Raw genomic sequence first — 18759 nt, 5'->3', positions numbered from 1 at the left:
AAAAGAATGAAATCTTGCCATCTGCAGCTACGTGGATGGAACTGGAGGGTATTATGCTAAGTGAAATTAGTCAGAGAAAGACAAAAATCATATGACTTTACTCATATGAGGACTTTAAGAGACAAAACAGATGAACATAAGGGAAGGGAAACAAAAGTAATATAAAAAAAGGGAGAGGGACCAAACAGAAGAGACTCATAAATATGGAGAACAAACTGAGGGTTGCTGGAGGGCTTGTGGGAGGGGGGATGGGCTAAATGGGTAAGGGGCACTAAGGAATCTACTCCTGAAATCATTGTTGCACTATAAGGTAACTAATTTGGATGTAAATTTTAAAAAATAAAAAATAAAATTAAAAAAAAAGTAGAGAAGGATTTCTTAAAACACAAAATGTACCAATGTAGGGGAAAACAAATGGATGAATTTACATTAATATCAAGATCACTTACTAATGAGAAGACACATTAAAGAAAATGAAAATTTGTATAATAAACTGGAAGAAGATATTTTTAACATGTATAACCTATAAAAGATTAATAACAATATATAAAGAACATTTGGAAATCATAAGGAAAGCACAAATAACACAAAAACAAACGACCAAATTCATGAGCAAGCACCTGGAGGTAAAGGAAACATATTACCAATCAATATATGTACAAAGAAAGATTTAGTTTCACCAGATATTTGGAAAATACAAATTGCAACATAAAATGCCACTTTAGACCTGTTGACTGACAACATAATAAAAATAAAAATATTAATGTTTGACAATTACCAAATATTGGGAGAAATTTAGATGAATAGGATTGAGAGGTAAAGATTAACTTTTAAAGACCAATCCACTACAAGCTGATCTCCCAGAAATGGAGCTGACCTCCTACAAAGCACCATGGAAACCAGCATTGGTCAAATACCTAAGGTGATACCACTTCTGGTTAACCCCAAGGGTTTGACCCCAGCACACTGATTATGCCCCATGATGGACAGTGATTCTGCAAACATGAACACTCATGTCATGCGGCAGATTCTGCCACTCACTCACATCATTATACGCTTGCAAGTAGTAGAAAGGGAATTTGACCCCATCACTGTGAGAGAGAGGTTGATGGTACCATCTACTAAGAAGACAACCAGCAAGACAGGACTGGGCTAAAGCTTCTGTTATATCACTTTGCTATTTTACTTTGGACTCTAATCACATTGGGAGAGGAGCTGGGGTAGACTTAACTGTACAGATTAAAAGCCTTACAACCCAAGAACAATCTTCTATCGTCTGACATCTGGCCATGCTAGATAACTGTGACCTATCCCATAATGGAGTAGCCAAAGGGGACTTTCAAGCAAAATTCTAGTTCTTATATTGAGTTGTGAATGTTTAAGTGGTTGTATTTTTTAAAAACAAATAAGTATAAACAAATAAGCAAACAACAAAACAAGGGCAACCATTTGTGAGCCAGTGATGAGAGTACTTCGTGGCTAAAGACTATGATTAATCCAAACCTGTGCTTCTGGAGGCAAAACAAAAGGAAATATGGCTTAATATAGCTTTAACTTAGGTAGTTAATAACCTTATCTAAAATCCTAATAATAATTTGTGGTGTAGCTACTTTTATATCCACATTTTACACAAAATAACAGGCTCAGAGAGGATAAGTTAATAGCCCAACCCTATGTATCTAATAAAAGTTAAATATCAGATTTGTATGTAAAAAAAATAAAAATAAAAATAGGAATGATACTGCATTCTTTGACTAGAAGCAGTGAAACTAAAAATTACTGGAAAAAAAGCTTAACTCTTTATAAAATTTGAAGAGTCCTAATTTTTAGCAAGTAGCAAAGATAAAGTAGAAACTGAAATGACATATTAGGAACATGATAATAGCACAACTATATGTAAAAGTTAAGGAATATGGCTAAAGCCACATGCACAGGAAAATATATACCTTTAAATGTTTTTTAATAAACAAGAAACTTAAAAACATATCTCAAAAAGCTGAAAGAAAAAAGAAAGTAGCAAAGCAAAATAAAACTAGAAAAGGTAAGACTATTTTAATAGCTCTTTCAGATAATTGTAGATATTCTTTGGTGCTACACCAAAGCCCAACAGTGATAATTTCTTAAAGGTTAATTGCAGTGTGGAATCCAAAATCATATAATGAACTTTTTCCTATTCTGTTACATTAAAAGTAACTGGTCTACCTTGCATTTTGAATACAATTTTTTTTACCTATACATGATTTTATAGTATCATACATTGGTTATTTAGAAAATATTGGTTCACTAAGTTATGCGGTTCTTCCAAATTTGACACATTGCTTTGTACAATATCAAAATCATATTTGTTAATACCACCATCATGAAAAGTCTAAGTATTGGAATGGCAAGCACATGGTAGCAAATACAAGCTTTCCAAAATTCTAATTTTTGCTTAAAAGCTTGAATTTATCATTGGCAACAGTACTTTCAATCATTTTCATTGAAGTGGCAGGTTTACTTTGTTCATTTTCAAGAAGATGTCTGCCAGTCTAAATAAATGTAGCTTATCCCATTGTTCCTTCAACTAAAGATGGTGTTCCATGAAAAAAAGTGACTATTTCAGCTTGCAACTCAAACAAGCATTTAAAGCATTTCCTTGAAATAACCAACATATTTCACTATTGGAAGTGCTTTATGCCTACTTTCCATCTTAGATAGAATATAAAGGGACATTTATTCAGGAGTTGAGACTTACAAAAATGTTTTTACTGCTTCATCAAGGACATTCCTAACTGACACTAGCATTTTTAGTTTTGCTGTGAGTGTGTGGTGTGAAGAATACAATAACAATATAAATGGCAGTTTGGTGTACTTGCTTGATTCATGCCAACATGACAGCAGTTTTATTTACCATTGACTTGCATCATCCATGCAAATGTCAAGATGACAAAAAACACAAATAACATATTTTCATTATTATGAAAATAGTCCATTGAAAACCAAGGAACTAGAAGTTCTAGACTTAGATCCATGAATATAAGAAAATTTAGTATATTGTAACAAAGGAATGCCAAATCAGTAAGGGACGGGCTTTAAGAAAAACTACACCATTTCGAAATATATGAATGCTTAGAAAGTGGTTTGGAAAGACATATATGAAACTATTATCAAGCATGGGGATGCTTGGGGATGATGGGGATTATCAAGCATTGGTGATGACGGAAGACTTCCACTTTAAAAAAAAATGAGGTAAATAATATAAAATTCACCATCTTGAGCATTTTTACTGTACAGTACAGCAGTATGTGCATCATTGTGCAGATGTCTAGAACTGCTTAATCTTACAAATCTGAAATCCATTAAACAACTCCCCTCTTCTCCCTCTCCCTAGATCTTAGCAAATTTCATTTTGTTTTTTGTTTCTAAGAGTTTGACTACTTTAGAGACCTCATATAAGTGGTTTCTTGCAGTTTTTGTCTTTTTTTTGTGACTGGCTTATTTCACCTAGTATACTGTCCTAAAGGTTCAACTATTTTGTAGCATGTGTTTATATACCTATTCTATTGTCTGTTTTTTTTCTTTAATCTTTATATCCTTCCTTCCATTAATTTTGGGTTTAGATTGTTCTTCTTTTCCTGTGTGTGTGTGTGTGTGTGTGTGTGTGTGTGTGTGTTTTAAGATGGAAAGTTAGGTTGTTGATTTGATTTGAGATCTTTCTTTTTAAATGTTGACACTTACCTCTATAAACTTCCTCTTAGTACTGCTTTTGCTGCATCTCATAAGCTTTGGTATGTTGTATTTTAATTTTCATTTGTCTCAAGATATTTTCTAAATTTCCTTGTGATTTCTTGAACTACCCATTGGTAGTTCAAGAGTGTGATACTTAATTTCCACATATTTCTGAATTTCACAAGTAGATTCCTTAGTGCCCCTTACTCATTTAGCCCATCCCCCCCCACACCCCCTCCAGTAACCGTCACTTTGTTCTCCAGATTTATGAGTCTCTTGTGCTTTGTCCCCCTCTCTGTTTTAATATTATTTTTGTTTCCCTTCCCTTATGTTCATCTGTTTTGTCTCTTAAAGTTCTCATATGAGTGAAGTCATATGATTTTTGTGTTTCTCTGACTAATTTCACTTAGCATAATACCCTCCAGTTCCATCCACATAGCTGCAGATGGCAAGATTTCATTCTTTTTGATTGCCAAGTAATAGTCCATTGTATATATATACCACATCTTCTTTATCCATTCATCCATCGATGGCCATTTGGGCTCTTTCCATACTTTGGCTATTGTTGATAGTGCTGCTATAAGCATGGGGGTGCATGTGTCCCTTCAAAACAGCACACCTGTATCCCTTGGATAAATACCTAGTAGTGCAATTGCTGGGTCATAGGGTAGTTCTATTTTTAGTTTTTTGAGGAACCTCCATACTGTTTTCCAGAGTGGTTGCACCAGCTTGCATTCCCAATTTTTCTATGTGTTCTTAAGAAGAATGTGCATTCTGCTATTGTTGGGTGGAGCATTCTATATGTCTGTTAGGTCCGATTAGTCTATGGTGTTTTTCAACTCCTCTGTTTCTTCGCTGAGCTTTGGTCTGGTTGTTCTATCCATTATTGAAAATGGGGCATTACAATCTCCTACCATTATTGTGTTACTGTCTATTTCTTCTTTCAGTTCTGTCAATGTTTGCTTCATATGTTTGGGTGCTCTACCGTTAATGCATATGTATTTATAATGGTTATATCTTCCTGGTGAATTGACCCTATTATCATTATATAATATCCTTTTTTGTCTCTTTTGACACTTTCTGACTTAAAATCTACTTTTGTCTCATATAATTATGGTCATCTCTTACTCTTTTTGTTACAATTTGCATGGAATATGTGTTTCCATTCTTTCACTTTAAGCCTATGTGTCCTTACATCTAAAGTCTCTTGGGGGTGTCTAGGTGGCTCAGTCAGCTAAAGGTCCAACTCTTGATGTCAGCTCAGGTCATGATGTCACAGTTGTGAGATCGAGCCCTGCGTCGGGCTGTATGCTCACAGCACAGAGCCTGCTTGGGATTCTCGCTCTCCCTCTTTCTTTGCCTCTCCCCCCAGCTCTAAAAAAATAAAGCCTCTTGTAGACATCAGATAGTTGGATATTGCTTATTTTTATCCATTCAGCCACTCTGTATCTTTTGTTTGGAGTGTAATCCATTTGTATTTAGAGTAATTACTGATAAGGAAAGACTTCCTGTTGTCATTTTGTTGATTGTTTTTGTTTGCCTTGTAGTTATTTTGTCCTTTTCCCTTCTTAGTCCCTCCTTTTGTTATTTATTTATTTATTTATTTATTTAGTAATGGCATGCTTTCATTCCCTTCTTATTTTCTTGGTGTATCTTCTATAACTATTTCCTTGTCGTTACCAAGGGGATTACATAAAACATCTTCTAGTTAAATTAATATCAACTTAACTGCAATCACAACACTCCTCTCTCCCCCCACTTTATGTTATCAATAACCCAATTCACATTTTGTATTCATTCACATTTATAGTTATAGTTTTCTTTTATGCTTTTGTTGTTTTATTAAATTCTATACCAGAATTAAACCTGACTTTTGTACCACTATTACAGTACTACAGGATTCTGTATTTGTCTATGTATTTATCTTTACCAGAGAGCTCTATATTTTTGTATATTTTTGTTTTGCTGTCTAGCATCTTTTTCTTTCAACTTGCAGGACTCCTGTTAACAGTTTTTATAGGGCAGGTATAGTGTTGATGAACTCCTTTAGCTTTTATTTATCTGGGAAGGCCTTTACTTCTCCATTTTGAAGGTCAGTTTTGCCACATACAGTATTCTGGTTGACAACTTTTTTCTTTCAGTATTTTGCTCATATTAGCCTATTCCCTCTGGCTTGTAATGTTTCTACTGAGATATCTGCTCATAAACTTAAGGGAACTTTCTTGTACATGATGAGTCTCTTTTCTCTTGCTACTTTCAAGATCCTGTCTTTGACTTGTAACAGTTTGATTATAATGTGTCTTGCTGTGGGCCTCTTTGGGTTCATCCTAGTTGAACTTTATTGGATTTCTTGAATTTAGATATCCATTTCCTTCCTCAGATATGGGAAATTATCAGCCATTGTTTCTTAAAATAAGCTCTCTGCCCCTTTTTCTCTCACTATTCTTCTGTGACTCCCATAATGTGTATATTCGTCCACTTGATGGTTCCCCATAAGTCTCTTAGGATTTCTTACTTGTCTTCATTTTTTTTGTTCCACTGATTTCAGGTTCATTGATTCCTTCTTCTGCTTGATCAGTCTGCTATTAAAGCCCACTAATGAATTTTTCAATTCAGTTATTATATTCTTCAGCTCCAGAGTTTTTGAAAGAAATCTTTCTTTCTTCCTTCCTCCCTTTCTTCCCTCCTTCCTCTCTTTCTTTCTTTCTTTCTTTCTTTTTCAATCTCTTTTTTGATATTCTCATTCTATTCATACATCCTTTTCCTGATTTTGGTTAGTTGTTTATATGTGCTGTCTTGTAGCATTTTGAGGTTAAGATGATTATTTTGGATTTTTTGTATGGTAACTTATAGATCTCCATTTCTTTAGGGTTGAGGGTTTTATTTTTTTAAGATTTATTTTGTTCCTTTGATTGGGCCATGTTTGCCTGTTTCTTCATATGCCTTGTTAATTTTTTCTGTGATTTATGTATTTGGAAATATAGCCACCCCTTTATCTTTACAGATTGGATATGTGCAGGGAAATACCTTCACCTATCAACATAGCTAAAGATTCTGGGGACCTCTCAAATCATTTCCGGGGGTGTGTCTTCTTGGGGCTTGTGTTTGTAATTTCCAGTTACAGAGATTTGCTGGTATTTTTCGGGAGCTTGTAGTCTTTTGCTCCTTTTAGTGTCTGTATGTGATATTGCAGGTTCTCTGGGGTTGCAACAAGCTGCAAAACTCCTTTTTCTTCTTAGTGGCCCCAGGCATCTAAAGCATGAGAGTTCGGTCAGTGCTTCAGGTCAGAGGAGATAGAAATCAGTCCTTGAGTAGCTTCCCAAAAGCCATAACATTGGGCCCCCATTCCAGTCTTCTCTTTTCCTCCCAAAGGAGAAGTCACAAGTTGGTCACTTTCTGCTGATTGTGCCAAGTTGTGCTGGCTTCTATCTGTGGTATGTGGGAAATTCTCCAGTCCTACAATTAGTGGCTGAGCTCTCTTTTGTTCTCAGCAGCTGCCCAGGAATCCATAGTATGCTGGTTCTGCAATGATGCCAAATCAGGCAAGACAGAAATCAGACCCATGGGCAGTCCCTGCAAAAGCTGAAACATTGGACCTAGGTTCCACTCTTCTCTTTCCCTCCCAAGGGAGAAGTCCTGAGTTGGGCTTTTCCTCTTAATCACACTGTGCTATGCTGGCTTGGGGGAGGAGCAATTGCAGGTTAAATAAACGGCTTTCTTTACCTGTATCAATGGATTGTTCGTTCCTTGCTTTGAGTTTGTCTGGGTTACTATGATTTCTTAAGTTGTTGCTGGAGTTCTCATAAAGATTTTTTGGACTGTATATTGTTGCTAATTCAGTGTCTCTATGGAGGAACAAGATCTGGGGCTGCCTATTTCAGCATCTTGCTACACGATTAGACTTTCCTTTTATTCAATACAGTTCTTTGCATTTGAATTTTTTATTATATACATCGCATTTTCTTTTAAAAATATGAAGACAAATATTCAAATCTAAATTCTGAAATGTTGAAGGAAGAAGTTTTTTCATTGCCACGAAAGGCAAGAATATAAATATCATTGGTTTATAACGTTTCATTATTATGATTTATACTAAATGTCAGTATTAGCCTATTTTCATATATATTATAGAAAACTCCCACTATTACCTTTTCCAATTTCTTACAGCCTTAGCAAAAGTGTAAAAGGGTACTTTATTATAGGATATAAGATATAAGCCACCAATACAATTATTATGCAACAGACATTTAAAATATCTTTTACCACTGTAAATAAGAATAATTGTGAAATAAATGGATTTATTTAGTTTCCCTTTTCTTTTGGGCTTTAGGCATTAGGATTTTTGTCTTCTTATGGAATAGGAATGGAATACAATCAAGCCAAGGTAAAGTTATTCTGTTTTTCCTGGAACAAAACTGAATTTTTTAAAAAGGGACATTGAATAGTCTCCTCTTTAGGTAAAGGGGCTTACTTGAGAGTGGTGGTTAAAAGCGCCAGCTCAATAGTCAGAAGTTTAAGATTAAAATATCATAAGTTTCTTGGGATGCCTGAGTGGCTCAGTCGGTTAAGCATCCAACTTCGGCTCAGGTCATGATCTCACGGTTTGTGAGTTCAAGCCCTGTGTCAAGCTCCATACTGATAGCTCAGAGCCTGGAGCCTGCTTCAGATTCTGTGTCACCCTCTCTCTCTGCCCCTCCCCTGTTCACTCTCTGTCTCTCAATAATAAATAAATGTTTAAAAAAATTTTTAAATAAATAAATAAAATAAAATTTCTTAATGTCCCATATTTTAGATAGATAGATAATATCTCCATTATAGATAGATAATATCTACTTCATAGGTATTTTGTAATGTAAATGAAGTATCATGTACAATGCCCTAAGTCCTCCAAAAATGTCAGCCATCTTTACCAAGGAAGAAGACAAAAGTTGAAATTTATTTTGGAGTAGTTCAAAGTTCATTGCTGGGCAAGGAATAAAAAAGCAATGATTGGTTTGAGCTTCAAATTTAGATGGCGGATATACATATAGATTTTTTCGTTTACTTTAGGCACTGATATATTACACCTTTGGAAGTGCTGGAGGAAGCATGATGTCCCAAATGATTTTGGTAAGTAAATTAAGTATTCTTGGGCCCAAATGGGCATGTTATAAATACAACACTGTCAGAATATTAAGAATATATATCCCTGTGTTTTAGGGGTACAGATATTTGTCAGGAATCAATGTTCTACAGAATTGTGAAGTTGCCCTAAATCATTACAAGAAGGTAGCAGATTACAGTAAGTATTTCACATAATTTAAGATAAATAGACTTGCTGAGCAATTAGAAGAATAAATCAATGCCAGTTTGTATATTTATGAAAGTATTAAATGACTATGCTTTCAGCATTTGTTATAGTACAATTCTTTTAATACAATGTAGAGTTTTCTGATTTTATTACTTTTCAAAAGCTTTAAATGAATGTGCTTATCTTTTATTTTTGTTAGAATAAGTCCCCATGTTCTTGTGCTGTGCTTTCATTCAACTGAGAATTTGAATGAAGCATCAATAAATATTTAGCAGTTTTTCCAATTCTAACATTTAGAATATGGGATGGCTTGTTAAAAACTCTTCAATAAATGGATGTAAGATATATACACTATCAGTCTCTGTCACCACATGTGAGAACAACTTAAGTAAGCATTATTCTATTTAAATGATTAAAATGATCACAAAAAATAGAGCATGAGATTAATATATGTTTCTGGAATCATTTTCAAAGTTGAATGTAACGTTTCATCTTGCACATCATTGAACCAGATGACATAATAGGTTTTTAAATAAAAGTCTTCCAAGAAGTGAATAAGGTAAGGTCCATATGGTTAATTTCTATAATCAAAATAATATCTAAATACACAGCTCTGGCATTATTAGGATCTGAGAAAGGAAAGAGTGAAACAACTGCTTTTTAATTTAAGATAATATATATAACAAGATCATTTCATATGCTTACTGAAACTACAATTACTATATATGTTTCAAACTTCATACTTTGTTAGGTTTATTCAAATATATTTATATTTATATTTAGTTTCCTACTCTTTATAGGAAATAATTAAGAAGCTATTACTCTTATATTGTAGTTTCAATCTTGGAAAAGGTCAGTGGTAGAGAGGGTCCGTTGCCTGCTTCTAATATCTGTCTTGAGCCTCCTTGAGCCTGTCTCCTTGAGCCTGCTTGGACAAACTCTTCAGTAGGCTCTGATATGTGTTAATACACTATTTGTAGGGACTGCAAAAAAATAATGAGGTTTCTTGCACTTTTCTCAGAACCAAATAAACAAAAATCAGTAAATTTCTATCTCCTAAGGGTATATATTTTTTTTCTGTTAGTAGGCCAGACCTCTGCACAATTTAAGAATAGGCTGAACAGTGTTTTCTCTAAGCTGTTTTCTCTAAGTTATCTCCTGCAACCTTGTGTATTCTGGCTAGTCTCTGTTTTGTTTCTGTTCACAGTTGCTGACAAATTGGAAAAAAGTGAAAGTATTCCAGTGGAAAAAGTGAGACTGACTGAGAGACCTGAAAATCTGAGTTCTAACAGTGAGATTTTAGATTGGGACATATACCAATACTACAAATTTTTGGCAGAAAGAGGAGATGTGCAGATACAGGTAATGTATACTGACAAATTTGGATTTTTAGAAATGCAAATTACAAGAGGTTTGGTTGTCTTGAGTCCTAAAAGGGTTAACAATGCTCCATCCTGAATATGACAGGGAAGAGACACACCCTCCTCTTTCCTTGTTCCCTGCTACTTGCAGTTTCTAAAGCCTATGGGAGAGCCAGGTGTTACAGTAATGGCAACTTTTTTTTCTTTTGCATCTACTCCTAAAAATTTTACTTTTAAAAGACCTAGATTTTAAGTATAGAACAAAGCACCATCCAGTGTTGACTTTAATATGAATGAACTCTTACCAGCATTCAGAAGTTCTGTCTCTGAGAATGGGAATGGGACAGCATTTGTGTGAGCTTTGAGAGTTAAGAGTAAAGGCCACTAGGTTTATATACCCAGGTGTTGCTGTATACCAGCAGGCCAGCTTCCTGTCACTGAGGAAGCCAGATGGCCAGTATCAATCAATTACCAAATAAAAGGTATCACCTGGAATGTTTTTCTGTTTCTTTTTTTAGGCATACCAGCTGCATCAAACTAAAACAGCATACTATAATAAAATCACCAACTAAATGCCTTCTTTATTTTTTTCACTCCTTTTTTTCACTTATTTTTCAAATTGTGCTATAATTGGCTTATTTTCTTCATTTAAATTAATGCTATCGCTAAAAATAATTTTCAAAAATTGTTGTTCCTAGGTTTCTCTTGGACAATTACATCTAATTGGGAGGAAAGGTCTGGATCAGGATTATTATGTAAGTCATTTCAAGATTCAGTCACATGGGGTGGGGAGGAGAGTGGTGAGGGAGGATAGTAGGGCAAAAAGGGAGGAGTGGAGCATGGAAAAGTTGCTGGGGAGAGCCCATTACTACTTCCTTGGTCAGATCAGTGTTGTAGCTTTTGAGGAAGAACAAAGTTCACCAGAGAAAGCACTTTTCCTAACTGCCTCTAAATACAAAGGAGTGGAGTCTTCCAACAAAACACTGGGGCTGGGGAGTTTCCATGCTCCCCTTGAACCTAGTCTCTTCCCACCCTAACTGGTTTGGGTGAGGAAGATACCCTCACTTGCCAGCCTTGGACACACCCATTGCCCAAAAACCAGCGGTGGAGAGTCCACATGGGAGTTTCTTGCAAGGGGTCTGAGAACCAGCCTCAGACTGCTTTCAATATAATTAGAAATATTATTAAACATCTTTATAAATTTGCAAAGCTCCTTTCAATCATTTTGCTTAACCGTACGTTATCCCCGTGAGGTTAGAAGATTAATTAACAACTCAAATTTATAGTGGAGAAAAAAGCAAATAAACTTGACCTACACAAGATCTTCAGTAAGATACCAGAGCTGGGGGGATAAGGTCTCATCTAGATTCTAATTGTGGTTTCAAGGCCATGGATCCCCTCAGATCTGAGGAAGTAACTGAGATTCTTTTTAAAAGATGACTTTGCAGCCCTTGTCATTTTATAGAACCTATGTGCTCATTGTCTCAAAGGAACACATACCCTATTTCAACATAGTCCCAATGGCTAAGCAATAGAAATAACTACTTTATTAGGTGGTTACATAAAAGAGTGATTTGTTATTACTTTTCACTTCACTTTATGTTATTTTTATGAGTGTAATTTGAGTACACATTGGGTAAATTCATAAAACATGATAAAATAGGTAGCAATTGAAATAAGCATAAGCATTTTAAGACAGCTCAATTGAAGGTCTTCAGATTTGATTAATCTTCATCATAACCAGGGTTCTACCTTCATAGATGAGAAGTTCTAGATTCACAATATTACTCCAGTGTCAGATTTCAGTCTGCAGTGAGGTTCTCATGTTAACTAACAGATACATAAACTGGTAAGAATTGCCCATTTTCCATAAACATGAAATTCCATTGAGTGTGAAGGCACCCAAACCTCAGCTGTAGGGAATACCCTCCAGTTTTTGCAGAATACGTGAAAAACCCTATAAAGCTAAGAACTGGGCAGCACCAGCCACTCTGAATACCAGATGGGAGCTGCCTCCAGATGAGGATGAAATGTAATCCCAACGCTGAGTCAAAGATTCTGGTGCTGTAGTAGCAACAGCCAGGCACTTGGGCAACACCAAGGAACTCAGTCAGGCTCTCCTATGCACTCATCCACAGAGGTTTTACTATCTCTATTTTACAGAGGAGGAGCTGAGGCTGGAGGAATGAAGTAAACTGTTTCAAGTATCACAGCTGGGTAGTAATGTTGAGAATCAGAATCTGAACTCTGGGCTTCAACATTCAAAGCCTGTGCTCTTTCCATTAAACTGTACTTCCTTTTGAGCTGGGTGAGGGTGGGAGACATACAACCTCTAAAATCTAGTTTCCTCATTTATAAAGCAAAAAGAAGGAATCATATAATTTATCAGGTTTCTGACCACTATTTGAAAATTTTCAAATGGTAGTGTTGGGCCCCATACTTCCCATCCAGACATCACCAAAATGCTGGCTTATTTCCAGAACATCTGAGTGGTTCAGGCGCATTCTAGGTGTGAGCACAGGCTTGTCCTTCCAGCTTACCTCAGCCTAATAAACCCAAACCTGCATAGAGTGCGCCAGTCAAGGCTTCAAATCTCCAGACTGATTGGCTTATGTATCAAGCAGTTTAGGCTGCATCATAAACCACTCCCCAATTTAGATGGCTTAAAACAACAACCATTTATTTAATTCATGATTTTGGCAGTTTAGCAGTTTTGGCTGGGCTCAGGTGGGTAATTCTTCTGGTCTCAGCCAGGCTCAACCAATCTTGACTAGGCTTGCTCATGCATCTGTAGAGTATTGGCCAGGGCAGGCTGGTTTATGATGGCCTCATCTGTGACACCTAAGATGACTAGGTTTCTCCACATGCTTTCTTCTCCCAGCCAACAATGCCCAAGCTTTTCACATAGCAGCCAAAGGTTCTAAGAACACAAGGGTAGAAGGCCTTGGGTTGGAACTCACAAATCACTTCCACCACATTCTTTTGGCCAAAGCAAATTACAAGGTCAGCCAGCATTGAAGGAGTAGTTAAAAGGACTCCTAATGAAGGCACAACGGCAAAGTACTGTGGTCAGTTTTGCAGCTTACCAGAATGCACCAGAATCAACTTGGAGGGTGATGCAAAGTAGAGAGAGAAGGTAAAATGATAGACCCAGTTTCTGAAAGGCTGTTACTATAACTCTTCCCATGGCTAGCCTCTCATCTTTCAAGTCTTACCTCTTTAGAAAGGATTTTCTTGATCAACTCTACTGTTCCACTACTCATCCTATTACAGTGTTTATTTTCCTCTAGCTCATATCACTCCCTGAATTATTTTGATCTTGTTTATTATCTGGATAATAATGGAATGTTATTCCATTCCATTATGGAATGTAAGTTCTTGTCTATCTTGCTCGTTCTATGTATCCTGTACTCTGATAGTACCTGGTATATATTAAGTACTTAGTATTTATTGAACAAATGAATAAATGAATGAATGAATGAGTGAGTGAGTTAGTGAGTGATAGCATCCTAAGCATTATATGTTGGTCCTCAGCCTGAGAGCCACCACTTGAGCAAGTATGCTAATGCTTTGGTCCACCAAAGAAAATGATTAATGTAGTAAGCTTCTTTATAAATGTAAGTAATGCCCAGTTTACTTCCCAGAAAATTAAGTATCAAAAACCTGGAAATAACTCGTTTGCCTTTTTTTTCTCCTCATTGTTTGATTAAATTAATCTCTTTCATGGGTTGTCACTATAAGGCAACATTTTCACCTCTCCCTCCCCCACTACTAAATTCTTAATTATTGAAAAATATTGTATATGCAAGCCTTGATTACATTATCTTGAATTTCTACACATACATTTTAATGTAATTTGCATTCCTAAATATGTACAGGCTCAGCATGAATTGGCTTAGGAATGCTGGATATTTGGGTGCATGTTATTAAAGTGGATATGGCATAATTAAATTAAATCTAGCAGAAGCATAATAATCAGGTATGTAAGAGCAACTGCTTTGTCTATCCTGCCACCCGTTAAAAAATCAAGAGCTAACATCATCCCTTTTCAGGATGATTTACAAATTTTGAGATAAAAGGAGTATTTATAAATATTTTCCGTTTATATTTATTTTCAGTGTTTATAAATATTTCTTGGCATTTCATTCTAGGGAAAATGTTATAAACTGATTAAACTAGGGATTTTCTTGAACCAATGAAAAATCATGCTCGTTGTTTTGTTGTTTTTTTTTTAAAAGAGACGTGGGGGCACCTGGGTGTCTCAGTCAGTTAAGCATCCAACTTTGGCTCAGGTTATGATCTCCTGGTTTGTGAGTTTGAGCCTTGTGTGGGGCTCTGTGCTGACAGCTCAGAGCCCAGAGCCTGCTTCAGATTCTGTGTCTCCCTCTCTCTGCCCCTTCCCCAGTCACACTCTGTCTCTCTCTCTCAAAAACAAATAAAAACATTTAAAAAAAATTTTTAGTAAAAAAAATAGATGTGTGTTTAAATAATAAAATTTCTCTTAGCATAATGCCTGGGACATACTATATTTCAACCTATCTAAGACACCATCAATTATAAGATACTTTATTTTGTGTTCTACTGAGAAAGAAAATACACTGCCAATATAAATTATATGATGCCATTGATAGTAAGAAGTGTCTGATTAAAGTGGGGGGCACATCTGAGAATCAGTAAAATATGACTGTAGGTGCTCAGTAAATATTTGAATAAAGGATAGATGGTGTCAGTCTGTTTTAGCCACTGTAACAAAAATACCATAGTCTGCGTGGCTTATAAACAATGGAAATATATTTCTCACAGTTCTCGAAGCTTGAAGTCTGACATCAACGTGTCAGCATGGTTAGATAGGGCACTCTATCCAGTTTATGGACTTCTTGTTGTATCCTCATGTAACAGAACTTGAGCTTGCTCTCTGGGGCCTCTTTTATAAAGACACTAATCCCATTCATGGAAGCTCTGCCAGTCACCTTCCAAAGGCCCCACCTCCTAATACCATCATCTTGGATATTAGGTTTCAACATATGAATTTTGAAGGGACACAAATATGCAGACTGCAGCAGATGATGGATGATGGGTGGATGGATGGATGGATGGATGGGTGGGTGGACGGATGGATGGATATTTAACTCTTTGAGAGCAAGGACCCATCAAAGTAACTTGTGTGATACTTTCACACAGAGCTTAGTAAATGTTTAGTAAATGCAACAGCATTAAAGGTAGGTTAATTTAAAGACAAATAAAAGAGAACTGAAATGCTGAGTAAGTCATGAGAGTAGAGGGGTATAGAAGGGGAAATTAGAGAAAGCTTCAATTCCTTTAGTCCTTATGGGATCATTATATTGAAAGATGGGGAAAACTCCAGGATTCTTATCTTCTGATTCTTATTTGTTTATCTCCTTTAACAGTTCAAGTATAGTTCACCAAAATGACAGTTTTTCCCCCAGAACTCTCTATTGCCAAATATGTATTTGAAAGCCAGATTCTGAAACTAGACTTTGAGAATTATGTCACAGAATCATAGTATGAGAATTATAAGGGACTATAATGCTTAAAATCTAGTTCCCCTGTTTTAGAGATTTATAAACTTACTCTTTCATTCATTCACTCATGCATTCAGTCCAGAAATATTTCCTAAGTGACTGATATACAGTAGATACTGTGCTAAGTACAGAGGATTCAACACTGGGGGAGACAGAAAATTAAGCAAACAATTAAATGTATGGATGTATGCCATGATAGTTACCCACGGGTATTTTGGGTCTTGACTCATTTATAAGAAATACCTTCATTTTCTGTATTAATGGGATCAGATAAATGTGATTGGTAAATCATACCTTTGATTTATTTACTGATAGATGATTGATAAGTCATACATTGCTGCAATTTGCTCCTATCCAATTGACACAGGTTATTCTAGACATTTTGGACATCATTTGTTGTCTCAAGATTCCCTTATGATCATAAATTTCCAATGCCTTCTATTTTCTGCCAAATAAAAGAGGAACTTTGGCCTAGTATCCAGGACTGGTATAATATGGCCCCATCATATTCCTGCACATCTTAACTTTTGGATATTCTACTTCAGCCATACTGAAGTAATTACTGTTTCCTAAACACATCTTGAACATTTCTATCTCCGTTCCTTGCTCATGTTATTCCTCCAGCCTATGATGCCCTCTGTGCTGGTGAATCCTCTCCATCTTTTGTGAGACCTTTGTCATTTAAGTCCTCTTTCTTGACACCATGAAGGCAGAGTACAAAGTGCATGGGAATTGAATCGGGAGAACTCTGGTACCAGCTGCTTCACTTTGAGTGTCATTCCTTATACTGCTGTTGTGAAGATTAGGTAAGACAAAGCTTGTAAAACACTTATATACAATTTCTGTTATTCCATGCCTCTCTAATTCTTTTTGGTGTTGCTTTTATCCCACCTTTCACCTACTGTCATTGCTATTTACCTTTCTTCACAGCAGTATTGGTGGAAAGCTTAGGTAGGGATGGTGTTTTTTGTTCATCTATGAATCACCTATAATACTTAACACACTACTACTATATATAGCACTTTTCAATTAAGTTTTTGAAACAAAGAATAAATGAAGAATAGAAGAGATAAATGGATGAATGGGTATATGATTTAGTGAGGTTCAGCACTGGTGGCATTCGTATTTAGTTATGTCCACAAGGCAGACTAACTTACAACAAGGGTGTGATTCCCAAATAAGTTGGCAATATTTCTGGAGCAAATGTACATATAAAGGAACTACTCACATTTCTTCCTTAAATGTCCTCTCCTCTTTGGGAAGGAGCAGATTCTTGTATGTCAACCTAGTCAAGGTTTGTTTTTTTTGTTTTTGTTTTTGTTTTTGTTTTTTTTTTTAATGTTTATTTTTGAGAGAGACAGAGACAGAGTGTGAGCAGGGGAGGGGCAGAGAGAGAGAGAGAGGGAGACACAGTATCTGAAGTAGGCTCCAGGCTCTGAGCTATCAGCACAGAGCCTGACGCAGGGCTTGAACTCACAAACTGTGAGATCATGACCTGAGCCAAAGTCAGATGCTTAACCAGCTGAGCCATCCAGATGCCCGCCCCTAGGCTTTTTTTTTTAAAGTCTATTTATTTTGCGAAAAAGAGAGAGAAAGAGAGGGAAGCAGAGAGCAAGAGAGAATCCCAAGCAGGCTCCACACTGGCAGCACAGAGCCTGACATGGGATTTGATCTCACAAACTGTGAGATCATGACCTCAGCTGAGATCAAGAGTCAGACGCTTAACCAACGGAGCCACCCAGGCACTCTTAGTTGAGGCTTTTTAAAGACAGAATAGTTACGTCCTAAAAAGACACTTTGGGAAGTGTCTTCATTTCTCATTTGTGGGCCTAATTTCTTTTAATGTTCCATGTGGTTTCTGAGGAGAACTTCTGGGAGGTTAAGATGAAGCCTAAGGAATGGGGCAACAAGGGACAGGTCAGCCCTTAGATGTTCTAGACTGAGCGTTTCAATTAATGTTACAACCTAGAGAGAAGCAGAGGCTAGGCTGGCCTCCTTCATTTTGCTTTAGAAAGAATTAGCCTGAAGTTCACTTCTATAAAAAGACTTGCACTGTTGGTGGGAATGCAAACTGGTGCAGCCACTCTGGAAAACAGTGTGGAGGTTCCTCAAAAAATTAAAAATAGAACTACCCTATGACCCAGCCATAGCACTGCTAGGAATTTACCCAAAGGATACAGTAGTGCTGATGCACAGGGGCACTTGTACCCCAATATTTATAGCAGCACTTTCAACAATAGCTAAATTATGGAAAGAGCCTAAATGTCCATCAACTGACGAATGGATGAAGAAGATGTGGTTTATATATACAATAGAATACTACTTGGCAATGAGAAAGAATGAAATATGGCCATTTGTAGCAACGTGCATAGAACTGGAGAGTATTATGCTAAGTGAAATAAGTCAGGCAGAGAAAGACAGTTACCATGTTTTCACTCATATGTGGATCCTGAGAAACTTAACAGAGACCATGGGGGAAGAGAGGAGGGAAAACGGTTACAAACAGAGAGGGAGGGAGGCAAACCATAAGAGACTCTTAAATACAGAGAACAAACTGAGGGTTAATGGCGGGGGCTGGGGGAGAGGGGAAAATGGGTGATGGGCATGACGAGGGCACTGGTTGGGATGAGCACTGGGTGTTGTATGGAAACCAATTTGACAATAAATTATATATTTAAAAAAAAAGACTTAGTCTCAGCAGGAGCTAGAGGTGTCTTTTACTCACTCGGCCTTATAAACATTAGGAGGCTGCATGTCTAATTCTACCAAATTGTACAAAATGTCTTATAAAATAAGTACATACTGTTAACATTGAAGCATACTTTTTCAAAATAATGAACTATGTAGTTCTATAGGT

At 36.4% G+C, this 18759-nt stretch overlaps 1 protein-coding gene across 10 annotated transcripts in view; it reads left to right on the top strand.

The window, feature by feature from the left end:
- SEL1L2 (SEL1L2 adaptor subunit of ERAD E3 ubiquitin ligase) overlaps positions 1-18759 on the top strand; it is a 121734-nt gene that overhangs the window by 77798 nt on the left and 25177 nt on the right. For all 10 annotated transcript variants that reach the window (XM_053201340.1, XM_053201341.1, XM_053201339.1 and 7 more), the window contains 5 exons: positions 8039-8092; positions 8758-8817; positions 8908-8989; positions 10206-10360; positions 11058-11114. In XM_053201340.1, the coding sequence (XP_053057315.1) occupies positions 8039-8092; positions 8758-8817; positions 8908-8989; positions 10206-10360; positions 11058-11114 (408 nt within the window). The remainder of the gene's footprint in view (positions 1-8038; positions 8093-8757; positions 8818-8907; positions 8990-10205; positions 10361-11057; positions 11115-18759) is intronic.

This window comes from Acinonyx jubatus, chromosome A3, assembly GCF_027475565.1.
Source record: "Acinonyx jubatus isolate Ajub_Pintada_27869175 chromosome A3, VMU_Ajub_asm_v1.0, whole genome shotgun sequence".
NCBI classification, from domain to species: domain Eukaryota; kingdom Metazoa; phylum Chordata; class Mammalia; order Carnivora; family Felidae; genus Acinonyx; species Acinonyx jubatus.
This window is presented reverse-complemented; position numbering and strand designations above follow the sequence as displayed.